The sequence below is a fragment of the Carassius auratus genome, unplaced genomic scaffold (genome assembly GCF_003368295.1).
Source record: "Carassius auratus strain Wakin unplaced genomic scaffold, ASM336829v1 scaf_tig00002494, whole genome shotgun sequence".
Classification (NCBI taxonomy): Eukaryota; Metazoa; Chordata; class Actinopteri; order Cypriniformes; family Cyprinidae; genus Carassius; species Carassius auratus.
Genome location: NW_020523452.1, coordinates 60,264 through 76,116, shown reverse-complemented (window position 1 = coordinate 76,116; position 15,853 = coordinate 60,264). Strand labels below are relative to the sequence as shown.

Below are 15,853 nucleotides of genomic sequence, written 5' to 3'. Positions count from 1 at the left end.
ATAATTTGTATTATATTATATTATATTATATTATATTTAATAAATTATAATAAATACATTTAACTGGTAAGATTTGCTTACCTAAAGCAGTTTTTCAACCTGTCCTCCAACCAATATGCCCGTATAGGTCGTTTGTCCAAATCCCTGAAAAACGGCCCATCAGAGCATATACTACAATTTTGCCCCCATAGGAAACAGGACGTTTTCATATTAATGTTTTGTACTCTTTTATTTGCGTTATAATTCAGGTTTCGTGTAGCTCAGTTGGTATAGTATTGTGTTTTACGACGATATGTAGTCATGCTATCATGGGTTCAATCCCAGAGAACGCACATGCTCATAAAATGTATATGCTCTATAAATCATAATTTTGCATAATTTATGTTAGGGGTATGGTTTAGCGATGGGTTTAGTAATATTTGAATGAACAAGCCACTTAGTACAAACAAATGTACAAATTACTGTGAGAACAGTGGGTTGCACTTTATTTTACAGTACGTGTACTAACATGTACTTATAGTGTACTTACAGTGTATTTATCTAAGAAAGTTCTGGTAACACTTGGGGTAGGGTTAGGTTTAGGGGTAGGTTCAGGGATTGTACCTAGTTATTACATAGTTATTGTAATTACTATAATAAGTACATAGTATGTACATGAGGAACAGGACTGTAAAATAAAGTGCTACCGAACAGTGTAAAAAGTCCACACGTTGCATTTAAAGAAACTCACATTTTGATTGGTAATGATGTTATACATCATTTCATGACGACGCCCGTTTTTACGCCCGCTAGAGGGTGCTTCACTTTAAAACGTAAAAATAGGTTGTAATAAGGTGCTTGCACAAACAACCTATATGGTCGTTTTTTTTTGACAGGCTCAAAAATGATCTTATTTGTATTTGTATAATTTCAGAAGACTTACATGTTAATCATATAGATAATTTTTTTTATAATAATTAATTGTTTACTTATCCTGCTTTAATAAATTTGTGCCTGCAATAATTTTTATATGTAAACCCTTGTTTTAAATCCTTGTGTACGACATCACTAATCGTGGGTGGAGTTTCGCCGAGGTGCCTATGGATTGTGGCGTGACCATTGCATGCCTTTCAGTGTAAATTTTGATTCAGGACAGAGGGATAAGAGAGATGTGCAAACAACCCCCCCCCAACCCCCCTTCAGAGCCATTTCCGTCTGGAAGAAGATGAGGAGAGCTGTTCTTCTGCTTCATTACTCTTCTTTCACTCTCTCACTTTCTCTTTCTGCTCAATTCTCATCATGGTCAGGAAAGTGAATGAGGACAAAAAAATGCACTAGGAAATGAAATATAAGAATACGAACAAGAAAATTGAAAATCAGATCTTGGGCAATTTGGATGCAATGTGAATGAGGATGTGAATACCACTCTAATACTTGTTTCCTGTCTTCTTTCTTACACCCTCTGTATACAGTAGGTTTTACTGACAATTTAGATTACATTTTCCCCACAGACTCCTGCCGTTTTTGTTGATGTGCCTTCCTTTTCAAGAAGAAGAGGTGTTTGAGCTCCGTGTGATTCTGAGTGATGTTTCTAGTCTAAGTGCTGATGCGCAGGAGGCCGAGCTGCTTTGTGTCGTCTGTAGTCGACAATCAGCTCCCTTGTTTTGCTGATGTTAAGGGATTGTTGTCCACAGACTGGGTTGATGAGTCCCAGAACTGTAGTGTCGTCAGTGAATCTTAATGATATGATTGTTCCTGTGTTTGCCAACGCAGTCGTAGGTCAGCAGGATCCACATCAGTGCTACTTATGGTGGGATGAAAAGTTCTGGACTGGATTTTTGATAGCCTGAGACCTGTTGTTCAGAAAGAACAGATGATGAACAACTGATGTGGTCAGTTCCAAGAGAGGACGCTTGTTAATAAGGGTCTAGAGGATGAAGGTACCCTGAACTAAAAGCAATAAACAACATTCTGATGAAAGACTCTTTATTTTCCTGGTGCCTGAAAAAAAGGCAGATGTTATGACATCTCTGTCGGGAATTTCAAATTAATTTGTGTCTGATGAACTACAGCCCTGTGAGTGAGTGCCACAAAATAATGTAAACACTCTCACACACACACACACACACACACACACATGCACATACACATATATTAATAACAACACATATATTTAGATTAGGTTATATATAACTTAGCTTAATAAATATAATAATAACTATAATAATTTGAAAAGTTAAAGTATTTAGATATGGAAATAATTTACAATGCTAAAATTAACTTAAAGAAAATGCTGTAAGAGTATTGTTCATTGTTAGTTCATAATACCCAATGAATAACCTAAAATTAATTCATTTAACCTTATTATAAAGTGTTACCACTGTAGTAAGGATAATGTTTTAATTTATCAGTAAGTTTTTGGCTCATTGGCCATTGAAAACACACACACACACACACACACACACACACACACGTCTGTGCGACTGTACTGTTGGTGTGAAGGGCGTTGTGCTTGTGTTCAGGTTGGATAAGGTGTTAAATAATTGATTAGCTCATTTCAGCACTGATATATGAGGTATCTCTCTCTGATGGATGACGGTGGAGCGCAGGACGTAAGAAAGATACTGATGAGAAATACAAGTATAGAGTTTGGTAAATGATTCCATTTTTCAGGGAGGAATAGAAGAGGATGAATCTGTGTGAGTTTGCTGTGGGGAAAAAAGAGCCACTTGGATGCATTAAAATGGTCTCATATCATCACCATTTACCAGCTTATAGTTGTTGCTGTCAGGATGAAATTCCACAGATGTTTATTTCATTGTGTTATTTTCATAATACCAAACGAACAGATTGTGAACAAAGGGAATATAATCACTTGCATAATTTCCCTGGCTGATGTAGGCGTCAAATTAAAACATATATGGTTGCATTATAATTTGCATAATTTGGTAGAAAGTATCTTCCCATGCCTCGTCAGAGCCTTTGAAGGGCAAACTACTGTCTGTCCTTTTTTGTCAATTCTCTTTAAACTCTGACAGTTTGCAGTGGAACCTGATCAGCGTTAGCTAAAGAGTGCGAGTGATGAGTGATGCGACGGATGAGTGTAAAGACTAGTTGTTTATTTTTCCCAATCATTTTTTTGTACGAAATAAAAAGGTTTGGGGTCAGTGAGATATACACTTCTGTAAGATTAGTAAGGGATCAGTAAGATGTAATGTTTATTAAAGAAGTTTCTCAGGCTCCTCAAGGCTGCATTTAATCATTGTAAATTAATATTGTGAAATAGTATAGCAGTTTAAAGTATTTTTAAATAATTTAATGATTTACTCCTGTGATGCAAAGCTGAATTTTCAGCATCATTACTGTCTTCAGTGTCACATGATCCTACAGAAATCATTATAATATGCTGATTTATAATCAGTGTTGGAAACAGATTTGCTGCTTACTACTTATTGGAACTTTTGAAACTTTTTTTCAGGATTTTTGATAGATATAAAGTTAAAGAGATGAACATTTATTCAAAATGGAAATCTTTTGTCACAGCATTTGTGTAACAAGAGCTTTTAGTGAATTTTCCAAAAGCTCCACTTTTTAAACGTCAGACATTTAGAAATAGCAATAAAATGCAAATATATTCCCTAAAATACTTGATGGCTTTGTATTATGCAGGACAGTTGGCAGCCCAAGTGAAGGAGAAAAAGAGAATTAGTTATAGTGTGAAAGTCAATGAGGAAAGTGACATTACCAAGCTGAAAAAGAGGAAAGGAAAAAAGCGGAGGGAAAGAGAGGTATAATCATGAGACCTGTATCTGGCGTAGAGTGGGCGTTGGAGTCCGGTCTTTTAGCGGGCGTAGCTGTAATCAGTAGTATTGTTGGCAGCGGTCGGACGGCTCTGCTTGTACCCTGCAGGGGTTTTACGGCTTTAGGCTAGCGCACTGCATGATCCTGCCACTGCGCCGCGTCAGCCCTGTAAATTAGCCTTTTACGGCTGGAGCCAGCCATACTCACTGTGGACCCCTTCCTCACCTCTTCTATCACACAATGTCTCTATTAACCCCCCCAATCAATGAAAACCTTCAGTGCGCCAGCTGCTCTCAGCCATCTAGTCCTGCTCAACCTGGTTAAACTTTAACTTTCTTCCAAACCGGTATTCACTCCCCCGCTCGCCCTCAACTCTGAAAAGGCCAGCTTTCATATGCATTTCACAGTGTATCTTTAATCAGCCCTCTTCACTTGCCAAAGCTAGGCAGGAACGAGCTAACGACAGGACACGCTGAGAGCCACGTTAAGCGGCTAAAATACTTGTTATGTTGTATTAAATGTAAGACAATAGCTGGCTAAGCACAAAGGTCTTTACTGTGTTTAACACAATGTCGGCGAACAAGAGAGTATGATTAACTTGTTCGAGTGGATTGTTAAGAAATACATGGCATAAAATGATTTGCAGCACCAATGTCTGATAAAGTCTGTTATTTTCAGTGAGGGTTGGTGATTTTCTGTAGCATGAGCGACTACCTAATGCAGACGATGAAGATCATGTAAGCACATTTAAGCATGAAAAATATAATTGTTTCTGTTAATTAGTTTTTTTTTTATATACCTAATTGGCCTTTCAAAATTTAAATATCTCAAAGAGATGAACTTTTGAAAAGAACATTGGACTAGGGCTGGACGATAAACCACATTCGATATTTAATGCGCATCTTGCTAGTAAAGCCGGTGTTCTGTTGATTTGTCCTACACTGTCAGATTTTCCTACCTCCAACTAAAACAGTGGCTAGTACAATTCGACAACAAGAAATGCTACTGTAAAGTTATGGTTTATTAAAGTCTGCACCTACCCCAACCCTAAACCTACCCTTGCAGTAATGCAGATAAATTAAATATTGTTGTTTAGCATGATAAAAAGGATGCAATATTGATGTGAGTATGTGCAGTAAACCCTGGTAGGAAAATCTGAAAGTAGGATAAAATGTCAGGACACCGGTTCTGTAATCAGAGGTAAATTTCCATCACCTGCGTGCTTTCACATGGAGCAGCATTAACTACACAGAACTGTTGTTCACTGACAAGCTGCGTGAAACATGCGCAAAATATGAACGTGGTTTTGCGCAGCTTGTCAGTGAAAAACGTTTCTGTGTAGTTAATGTTGCTCCATCTTAAAGCCCACAGGTGATGGAGATTTACAGCCCTACATTGGACATTTACATTACTTAAATATTTACAATATTTTTTATTTAATTTAATTTGATCAATGATCTTTACATACAAATTGGTCTTTTAACATTAAAAGCATATTTTAATAATTTTTAAATAAAGTATTTTAAAATACTTTATTTGTCCTTTAAGATTAAAATATCTCTAAGAGCCATGGACTTTTTTTTATACATTTCTAATTATTTTATTTTATTTTATTTTGACTATGGAAAGAATTGATAGATAGACTAACACTGAAGTCCAGGCACTTAAAGTTCCTGCTTCTGGTGCGAATGTAGCCATTATAATGGCCCTAGGGACAAATATAGTTCTCGAGGGATCACCTTGTTGGCTATTTCCCGTAACGGAGCTCCTATTACTGCTCGGTGCAAAAGTCCCTATACAGCACACATTACAGCTGTTCTGGTCAGTCTTTATAGACCTCCTTGACAGAGACTGGTCAACCTCCAGTGATTTAATGCTGTCAGTAAAGTAGAGATGTAGCACAGTGGGAGCTCAATGACTTCATTTGCTTATGTCTTTCTGTTGCATCAGAGTAATTATCTCAATGGAGAGTGTTTAATGCACAGGCTAATGGTCAGTGAAGCGCAGTGCAGACCTCGGAGGGCTACTGGATTTAGACCATAAACTGGACTAAATGGTCTGTTGTGTGGATTTAGTAAATTTAACTGACATCTGCATTATGTTGTGAGCAATATTTGTCCCCTTGCAGAGTGCAGAGTTTCACTTTTGTGCTTGCCAGGCAAAAATTGTAGACAAGGAAGCTACTGAAAGTGGCATTTTGTAATATTTACAGTACTTTACTGTAAGTGTTTACGCAGACATTTTACTGCACATTAAATAGAATTGTAGGAAAAACTTGATGAACACTGATGTGAGAAGGTTTAAGATTAGATTGAAGATTAATTGGATTACTTCACAAAATGTGTGTGAATTCAAAATGTGTGTGAATTCAAATTTGCCTCTTAATAATTATGAAGCAAAACACCAGGATATGCAATACTGTCATCACTGATTGGTTCAGAGCGACAGGACATCTGCTGCATATTCAAACTCCAAACTGCATGCATTCTATTTAGCAGCAGATGTTGAAAGCTTAACTGTGAAAACACAATTTAACACAAAATGAGTGATGAATTTGCCTTCATTTTACTGTCTCATCGTGATCCTAAAACAATTACTGAGAAAGCAGCGTCCTTGATGTTACAGATGTTAAACTGAATTTGTTTTCTTAAATATTTACATCTAAGTAAGCGTAGTTAAAAAAAAAAAGTTATGTTGCATGATGTTTTTTTTTCATTTACATAGAAAGTTCAAAAGAACCATATTTATTTAAATAGAAATCTTTTTTATCATTAAAATTTTTTTGCAATCACTTTTGATCAATTTCATACACAAGTATTATTTTCTGTAAATGGAAACCCTGCGATAAAAAGACAAAGTCTTATTGACAGATATTATCTTCTAGAGTTGTACTTGAGATCCTAGCTTATAGACTGCCATAATTTTAACATTTTCAGAAAAGCAGTGAAAATAATTTTCCTCTCTCTGTAGAGGATATAATTTATGCTGATTTGCTACTGAACTCTTGATGATAAGGACAGAATTGAATATGACAGAAAAAAGAACAGACTGAAGATGATGGAGGAATCCCTGTGATCCTAAACATTTCTAGTTAATTTGTCTCCTCAGAGAGTCTCTGGGAAGACGTCAGATTGGTTAATGAGCTGATAAGGGGCTTGTGATCATTTAGAAATATGATAATAGTAATTATAGAGCTTAAGAACATGTTGAACAGAGTGTGTAGTTAAACTGTGGATGTGTGTCTGCACAGTGATCTTCAGAGAAATGTACTGTTGCTTACTTTAGTGTTTGTTGTTCAAGTCTCAGTGTGAATTTTACTCCACATCTCACTCTGAATCTCACGTTGAATTAATAGTTTGCTCAAAAATGAAAATGTGCTGAAAGTGCCCATCCAAGATGCAGATGAATTTGTTTGTTCATGGGAACGGATTTGCTCACAGATCGCTTGCTTACAGTACCAATGGATCCTGTGCAGTGAATGGGTGCCGTCAGAATGAGAGAACAAACATCTGATAAAAAACATGACAATAATTTACAAGTAATCCACACAACTCCAGCCCATTAGTTAATGACTTTTGAGGAGGAAAGCAGTGTGATAAACTTGAAATCATTGCTTCAGACCAAAATACAAATCCGTAAATCATAAAAATCTGGAAAGAAAAATGGATCCTGTGGTGTCCTCTAACATCAAAATCCAGCCACATATTCAGTTAGAAATGTTTGAGACTGTATTAATGCTTGAGACAAATTATGCTTTATCTGTGCATATTTCTCTCCTGATTCGGATGAGTTGACTCTTTTCACTGGTGAAAGCAATATTATGAATTATGGACATCATAATCAAGGATTTGTTGTTAGAAACGTGCCGCTTTTAGCTTCACAAATTGAAGGACTGGAGTGGTTTGAGTTATTTGTGGATTATTGTTATGTTTTTATCAGCTGTTTGGAATCTCATTCTGATGGCACCCATTCACTTCAGAGGATGCATTTGTGAGAAAGTGATGTAATGATTGATTTCTCCAAACCTGCTCTGATAATGAAACTAAATCATCTGCATCTTGGATGGCCAGAGGCTGATAAAATTTTCAGCAAATTTTCAAAGCTGTTCATTTAAATGTATACATTTGGCAGATTTTTTTATCAAAAGGATCTTTCAAGATTTGCATTTGATCACTTCATGCATTCTCTCTGAATCAAACCCATGTCCTTGGTGTTGCAAGTTCCATGTTTTTTCTGTCTGAGTTACAGGATTGGTTTGATCTTAATGTAGGTTTTATCTTAATGTAAGCTTCACTCTTTTGACCTTTTACCCTGTATCTCTCTTATTCCTGTGGTGTTTTTGTGTAAACTGATTTTTCATTTGCTGCAATGTATATGAGGCAGAAAGCTAATAATAAGTAGCCTCTTTCTCTCCTCCCATTTCCCTCTTTCTGTCTTCCTGGTTTGGGAATAATCTTCTCTAACATACTGCAGTTGAAAGAGGCTGGGGAGTCCCTGCTGTATTTGAGGTTTTTAATACTATTAGATATGCCTCTCTCCCACTCATGCATTCTTTTTCTTCCTTCATTCTTCTTATTTTATATTCTTGTTAGGCTTTTTCCTAACCTCAAATGTTATATCTGAATACAAAATTCTTACTCAGATCAACACTTTCTTTTGCATAGGGGGCTGCTAAATATTCAGATATGTTTTGTCATCAGCATTATGTACACTTAAATTAAAAACAATTTACAACTTAGATACTGTATTACTAGTAAATTTCACAATGAATTACACAATATGCAGTATATGTAATTTTTTTTTATGTATACGTGATGTAAAATGCAACAGACTCACAGTAAAAATCTGAATGCAGTTATTAAATAGAAAAATAAAATAAGTGTTCCAGTTTCCTCAGCTGACCTAAAGCAGTTTGTCTTAAGGTGCGTGAACTTTAGCGTGGAGGAGCTGAGGGCAGACGAGCTGTGAGAGTGTGAGAGGACGTTATCAGGTCGAGGCACGACAGCAAGTTAGAACTCACTGTCCATATCTATCTTCATTCCTTCCTATGATTCCTCTTTTTTCTAATCCTCTTTTCTCTCTCTCTTTTATCTTTGTCCTTTATACCTCTCATGCTTTCTTTCTCTCCAATAGTTTATCTGAATCTTTTCTAATCCTTTCTTTTCAAAGGATGGATATCTCCTGTTTTATTGAAAGAGATAAAGTGGGAGTGCTTGGTGAAGTACAACTTCTTTCTCTCTTGAAGGATCTGGTTTACTGTTTGGGAATAGGAAATGTTGATTTTTTCACACTTTTGTTCTCTTTTTTTGTGGCCTTGGGATTCTGGGAGTATTGCAGTGACTTTCAGCTTTATGTAAATGCCATATATAAGTAAATATATGTAAATATAATACCGTATATAGGCATAAATAATGCTGCTGGCTGTTTAATGTCAGCTATTACTCTCCGCAAGAGTTTATGAAGTTGCCTTTCCTGTTTCATGTACTGTAGACTTTTGTCTAGTGTAGGCATGTGTAGATATATTGTATTTAAGGAGTGTGCATCTGAGTTTCAGTTATATGCATGGGTGAATTTCATTAAATGTCAAGAATGTGTCTAGGTCATATTTTACCCCCAAATCAAAACATAGTTTCCTTATGCAAGTACCTTTATGCAAAAATTGTATTGTAAATGACATGTCTTTGTGAGATAAATGTTTACATGTTTAAAATGCTTTCTAAGTCATAAACATTTTAAAGATATCTTAAATACATTTAATAAATGTCCATTTGTTATCTGTACTGCATATGAGGAAACAATAAAAAAAAAATCTGTTTTGCAGTTGCAGATGTAACTGCAGTCATCAAATAGACGGATTGTAATGTCAGTGTTTGAAAGTGTTCGGTTTTCTATTGTATTTACTTTAACTTCTCAGGTAACTTCTCAGTGGAATTATATTTTAGATGTGGCCGAAATTTCAATAACAAAAGATTTGATTGTTTGATCAGAATTATTGCTCCTATTACCCATTTGTGACATACAATTTGTTTCAGGTAAATCTGATGGGCAGTCATCGGTCTCATTAATTTAATATTTGTTCCAGAGCAAATACTGTACCTGTTTTCATGAGTAAGTCAAGACTTTAATATTGAAAGAGACTGGAACAGTGTTGTAAACAAGGAAGTAATTTTTACTTTCAAAAACACATTGTAAAATGCAGCCAACTGCAACTGAGCAGTGCTGGCATAAGAAATTACCCTTAACAGATGAAAGGATAGTGCGACAAAGATATCGCTTTCCTCAGCGGACATTCAAACTAATGTTTTATTGTAAATATATTTTCAATGAAGCAACTTGATATTTGTTACTAATTCTCGAGTGACATTTTAGAATTAGTTACAGAGGCTTGGGCTCAGTTGTTAAACTGTCAACTTCAGATTTGAATCCGTGGTGGAAGGCAGTAGTTCTGCACAAAAGAGGGCTTTTAAAGACTCCGTTGTTGTTTCTTGTATATTTACACACTCATGCCATCAAACTGTTTTATTAACACAATATCACAGTCATAGCACTGCTATATAGCTGTATTTTGGCACGGCTGCCTTTCGGCCGTAGACACGAGGCTGCACAACTGTTAAAATATATAAATAAATATATATGTATATGTGTGTGTTTGTGTGTGTATATATATATATATATATATATATATATATATATATATATATATATTTTTTTTTTTTTTTTTTTTTTTTTTTTTGTCATATTATCTATGGCTTTGTTTTGGAGTCAAAATGTTGTATTTTCACCTATTTTGATTTTTCACCCCTATAGACCACGTCCATTAAGATATTGTATGAATAATGGCTTAAAACTTTGAGAGAGTCTGAAAATGCTCCTCCAGCATTTTAGTCTGTGTGTTCTCTCTGATGCTGACTGACTGCATCATATCTCAGAGACAGCAGTCTGTCACTTACTGACAGGTGAAATGACCGAGACAGGAGCTGTCACTCATCATCTGAATCTACATAACCACAGCATTAAATAGTGCTCATTATGCAAGTTCTTTCTTTCTCATGTTAACAGCACAACTTTATATATACTTAATAACATGTTCTGTATCATTACTGTCTCTGTGTGTGTAGAACACTCCAGTGGGAACGTCTGTGTTCATGGTGAATGCGACAGACCCGGATCAGGGTGCGGGCGGCAGTGTGCTCTTCTCCTTCCAGCCTCTCTCTCCGTTCTTCTCCATTGACGGGGCCAGAGGAATCGTTACTGTGGCGAGAGCGCTGGACTATGAGACGACAACTGCCTATCAGCTCACTGTTAATGCCACGGTTAGAAAACACACACTGAAGAGCTCTACACTGTGGAATTATTGAGTCAATTCCAAAGAAAAATAAAACATGTCTACTTGTTTTTCTCTGTAACAGGACCAGGATAAACGCCGTCCTCTCTCGAGTCTGGCAAATTTGGCAATTACCATCACTGATATTCAAGACATGGACCCCATCTTCACCAACCTCCCCTACAGCACTAATATAATGGAGGACGCACCACCAGTCAGTACACATACATATACATTTATTCTTGCTTTGTAATGTGCAGCAGTATTTAGATGAGTGGATCTTACAAAAGACCACCATTTTTAGACTGCATTTTCTATTTAATTGAATTTGTAATTTAACACATGATTTTTTAATAGATTTATTTAGACCTTTTTGTCATGATAACTAAGGATGGTTGTCTATGTAATTTAATTGATTTATTCAGAAATACTATTTCATTTTATTATTATAATTTTTTTTAAATTTTTTGTTTGTTCATACATACTTAAATACACTTACTTTTTTCATTATAGTATTATTTTCATGACAATTAAGGAAAGGTCCCTCTCAAATTCTCTAATAACTTTAATGTGTTTGTAATTTGGATTATTCTCGAATGCAAACATAGAAATGTCCTGGACTTTGATCCAAATTATTTCATGAATTATTTCAAATTATTTTAGCTTCCTGCATAGACTGCATATTTGGGCCTCTTAAGCATAGGTTGTAATTTTACAAGGTTTTAAGATAAAGCTAGATAATTCTTAGATAGAAAACATAAAACAGAAATTTATATATGTATGTAAAGACAAAAATTTAAAAGTAAAGTAAAGATTTTTATAAACAGAAAATGTTCCAGGGAATGAGAGAGAGAGACGGAGATAGTTTGGCTGACAATGAATGATATAATGTGTGTTGAGTAATTAGACAATAATTATGAGAGAAGCAGCCATTACACCTTTGAACTCTCGCTGGAATACTCGTGTAATTACAGTGATAGATACATACTGTGACCTGCTCAGTGTGAGAGCCCATGAAAGGTCATTCATCCTGAGATTCACTACTGGCCATTTGGTCCCTTGTTGGTTTACTGTGTTAAACACACGGCCACAGTCTCTGAGGATGTGTGTGTTGGATTTGTGTTTGTGTGTGTTTCTGTCTGTGTGAAATCAAGTGGAAGTAAGAACATTAAAGCTGCCTTTACAATAGAAGTTGACGTTTTATCTTAGACACAAAATAGTCAATTTTCTTCTCCACTAAAACAATTCTGCCAAAATAAACCTAAGCAGTTTTACATAGACCAAAACCAGAAATCTCTCCTATGAATAAAATATGTATTTCAAGCTGAATAAAATGCAGAAATGTGTGAAGAACAATAAAGTATAAAGTAAAGAATTACATTTTTGTTGCTTATAAGGCAGCAGTGTACTGATTTTCCTTAAAAGAAATTGAGCATCGCGTTAGTTCAGTCAGGCCACGTTAGTCACGCTTGCATCAGCTGACAGTCAGCTGTTCCTGATGAGTACCAATCTAGTCTTGACACCTATCACCTGCGGTCTAAATTCCCAATCTTCAGTGTCTCTTCCATCGCATTGCTGCTTGCAACCATCCTCCAACCCCAACTCCACCAACTGAACCTGTAATTTGTTTTAACTTGGAAGCAGTCTCTCATATTTTGTTTACAACTCACGTAATCGTGAATTGTAATTTTATATATATGCTTATAATGTTTCTGTTCTGTACCCCAGGGGGGTTTGTCTTGCTACTCTCCCTGCTCTGTCCAAGCATAGCTGCACGGACAGGCGAGTGTTGCCCAGAACATAACCATACCACCAACACTAACCGTATGCAATTATAATTGTCATTAAATATACAGTACTTGACGGAAGTGGTTCTGATTAAAAAAAAAATATATATATATATCAGTACAGTGCTGCCTTATAAGCAAAATAAATAAATAAATGTCATTATGTTAAACTTTATTTTACATTTCTGCATTTTATTCAGCTTGAAATGCAAGTTTTCAGATAAGGAAAATCAATACAGTGCTCCCTTATAAGCAAAAATAAATATATTTTGATATATCAATTTATAGGAAAATAACTCTATTTTGATATCTTTAATTTGTGTAAAATATCAGTATTGTACATATTTAATACACATACTAAAAGTAATTTTTTTTTATTAATTATGATTTTTTATTTATTTATTTAATTAGTCTTTTATACTCTCCAAAACTGCATTTATTTGATCAAAAATACAGTTGAACAGTAATGTAGTGAAATTTAAAAGCACCGTTTTCTATTTTAATATATTTTAATTAGTGCTGTCAAAGATAAATCGTGATTAACTGCATCCAAAATAAACGTTTTTGTTTACAAAATATACGTGTGTCTACTGTGTATATTTATTATGTATATATAAATATACACATACAATATATATTTTGAAAACATTTACATTTCTATATTTATATTAATATAATTTTTATTATATATAAATCAATTTAATATATAAACAATTTTTTTAAAATATATACAGTCCATGCATGTGTGTGTATTTATATATATATATACATAATAAATATACACAGCACACACATATATTTTGTAAATTAAACATTTATTTTGAATGCGATTTATCGCAATTGTTTGACAGCGCTAATTTTAATTCATTACAAAAGGGAAATATCAGTTTTTCACCATTTGTATCACTCCACTTTTCAAACAACTCTTGAGCCTCTGAGTTGCTGTCTTTTTTTTTTTCTTTTTTTTTACCCCTTTCTCTTTCTTTCATGCCCCATATTTTCTCTCTCCCTCCTTTTATCTCTGTCTCTGGTGTCTATTTGCATGCATATGAACTCGTGAGCGTGTCAGAAGTGAAGTGTGGCGACACGGATCTATCAGTCGTCTTGGGAAGGTCATGAATAAGAAGACAGTGATGACTTTAGACCAGTTGTCCTGTTTCAATGTGGCGGTCAGCGTCAAGTTCCTATTGGATGCGATTGATTTTGGCATTTCATTTCTTATTTCCTAAAGTTGCGGAAACACTATAAAAAAATACGAGACGCTTTTGTGATGAGAATTAGACAGTCTAAACACGTACGCCCTCAATAAGGGCACACGTCACACTAGCATGTTCATATAAAACGATGTTGACACGTACACTTAGCCACACGCAGAGAGCTTAAAGCTTATCTTCCCTCACACTCACACACGCGTGTACGGAGTGTGTGCCGGCTCAGTCGACGGGCCTCGGGCTAAGTGACTGAGTGGGTGTGGAGAGTTCTCAAGGCTACTGACATTTACACACAAACATATATCAAACACGAGGAGCTGTTGCGGGTCATCTGTCAAAACACAACTCTTAACCCCCAGGTGCTCTCAGGTGCATCGCTCGCGCTCACAAACCTAGAGAGAGAGAGAGAGAGAGAGAGATATCCCTAATATCCCATATTTTGTACATTGGAGAAGCGCATAACAATTTATAGTTAAAGCAATAGTTAAATCAATAGTTCACCCAAGATTCTCAATCCTATCATTATGTACTCACCCTCACATTGGCCCAATCTAGTAGGATCTATTATATATTTTTTTTCCCCTTCCTAGATTTTTTGCAAAGCTCTTTATATGCGAAGATGGTTCATGTGTCTTTCAAGGTCACATTTAGTGCATGTTCACATCCAAAAATGTGTATCATTGTATAGAAAGATCAGTTTGAAGATTCATCAAAATATATTTAATAAATTTTTTTATTACATAAGTTAAAATAAATAAACAATTTTTTTTGTATGAATTAAATCATTCCTGTCTGCCGTGCTGCTGAGTTGTTTGCATTTTTAGCTCCGTGTAGCTTTGTTTTTCTGTTGGAACCATATTTTTGAGAATATCTATATTTTGGGTGAGATGTACGGTACATTTAAGATTCACCATAATATAGTGATATACGTATGCTAGTTCATGACTTTAGCAAATAACAATTGTGTCTTAATTGGAATGTTATTTCCTATAATTGTGTGAATCTCAAAACTGTGGCTTTGTTTCTCATAACTGACTTTATACTGTATATTACAGTGTGATTTTTTCATTTCAAATGCGAGTTTATCTCACAATTGTTAGTGTATTTGATATTTTAAACTCTACACTATCACTCAAAATGTGATTTATAATTTTTTGTCTTTAAGTTCAACAAGGCTGAATTTATTTGATAAAAAATACAGTACAAAAAAATGATGATGTGAAATATTACAATTTAAAACAACAGTTTTCTCTATGAATGCATTTTAAAATGTAATTTATTTCTATGAAGCAATTTCAACATCATTTCTCCAGTCTTCAATCTCACATGATCATTTAGAAATCATTAAAATATGCTGTTTTGCGACTTAAGAAACATTTCTTGCTATTGTTTTCTCTTTATTTGATAACGGTTAATATTTTTGTGCAAAAAAAAGGAGGAGAGAGACTGTCACTTTTGATCATGTTTTATGCATCCTTCCTGAATACAAGTATTGATTTTCCTTAAAAAAATGATTAAACGGTAGTATAAATCTGTCAATTATTTTATTATAATCAGTTATATATTTGTATATATCTTGCTTTTTTTGTACTCTTAAACATTTTTGCCTTTGTAGCTATATTTAAATGAATATATATATATATATATATATATATATATATATATATATATATATATATATATATATATATATATATTATTATTATTATTATTATTATTATTAATACACAGCTGGCACAAACACAGCTCTG

At 34.7% G+C, this 15,853-nt stretch overlaps 1 protein-coding gene across 1 annotated transcript in view; it reads left to right on the top strand.

Moving 5' to 3' along the window:
• LOC113069740 (cadherin-23-like) overlaps positions 1 to 15,853 on the top strand; it is a 90,141-nt gene that overhangs the window by 14,132 nt on the left and 60,156 nt on the right. Inside the window, exons 5-6 of the mRNA XM_026242855.1 lie at positions 10,899 to 11,093; positions 11,190 to 11,318. Of these exons, the coding sequence (XP_026098640.1) occupies positions 10,899 to 11,093; positions 11,190 to 11,318 (324 nt within the window). The remainder of the gene's footprint in view (positions 1 to 10,898; positions 11,094 to 11,189; positions 11,319 to 15,853) is intronic.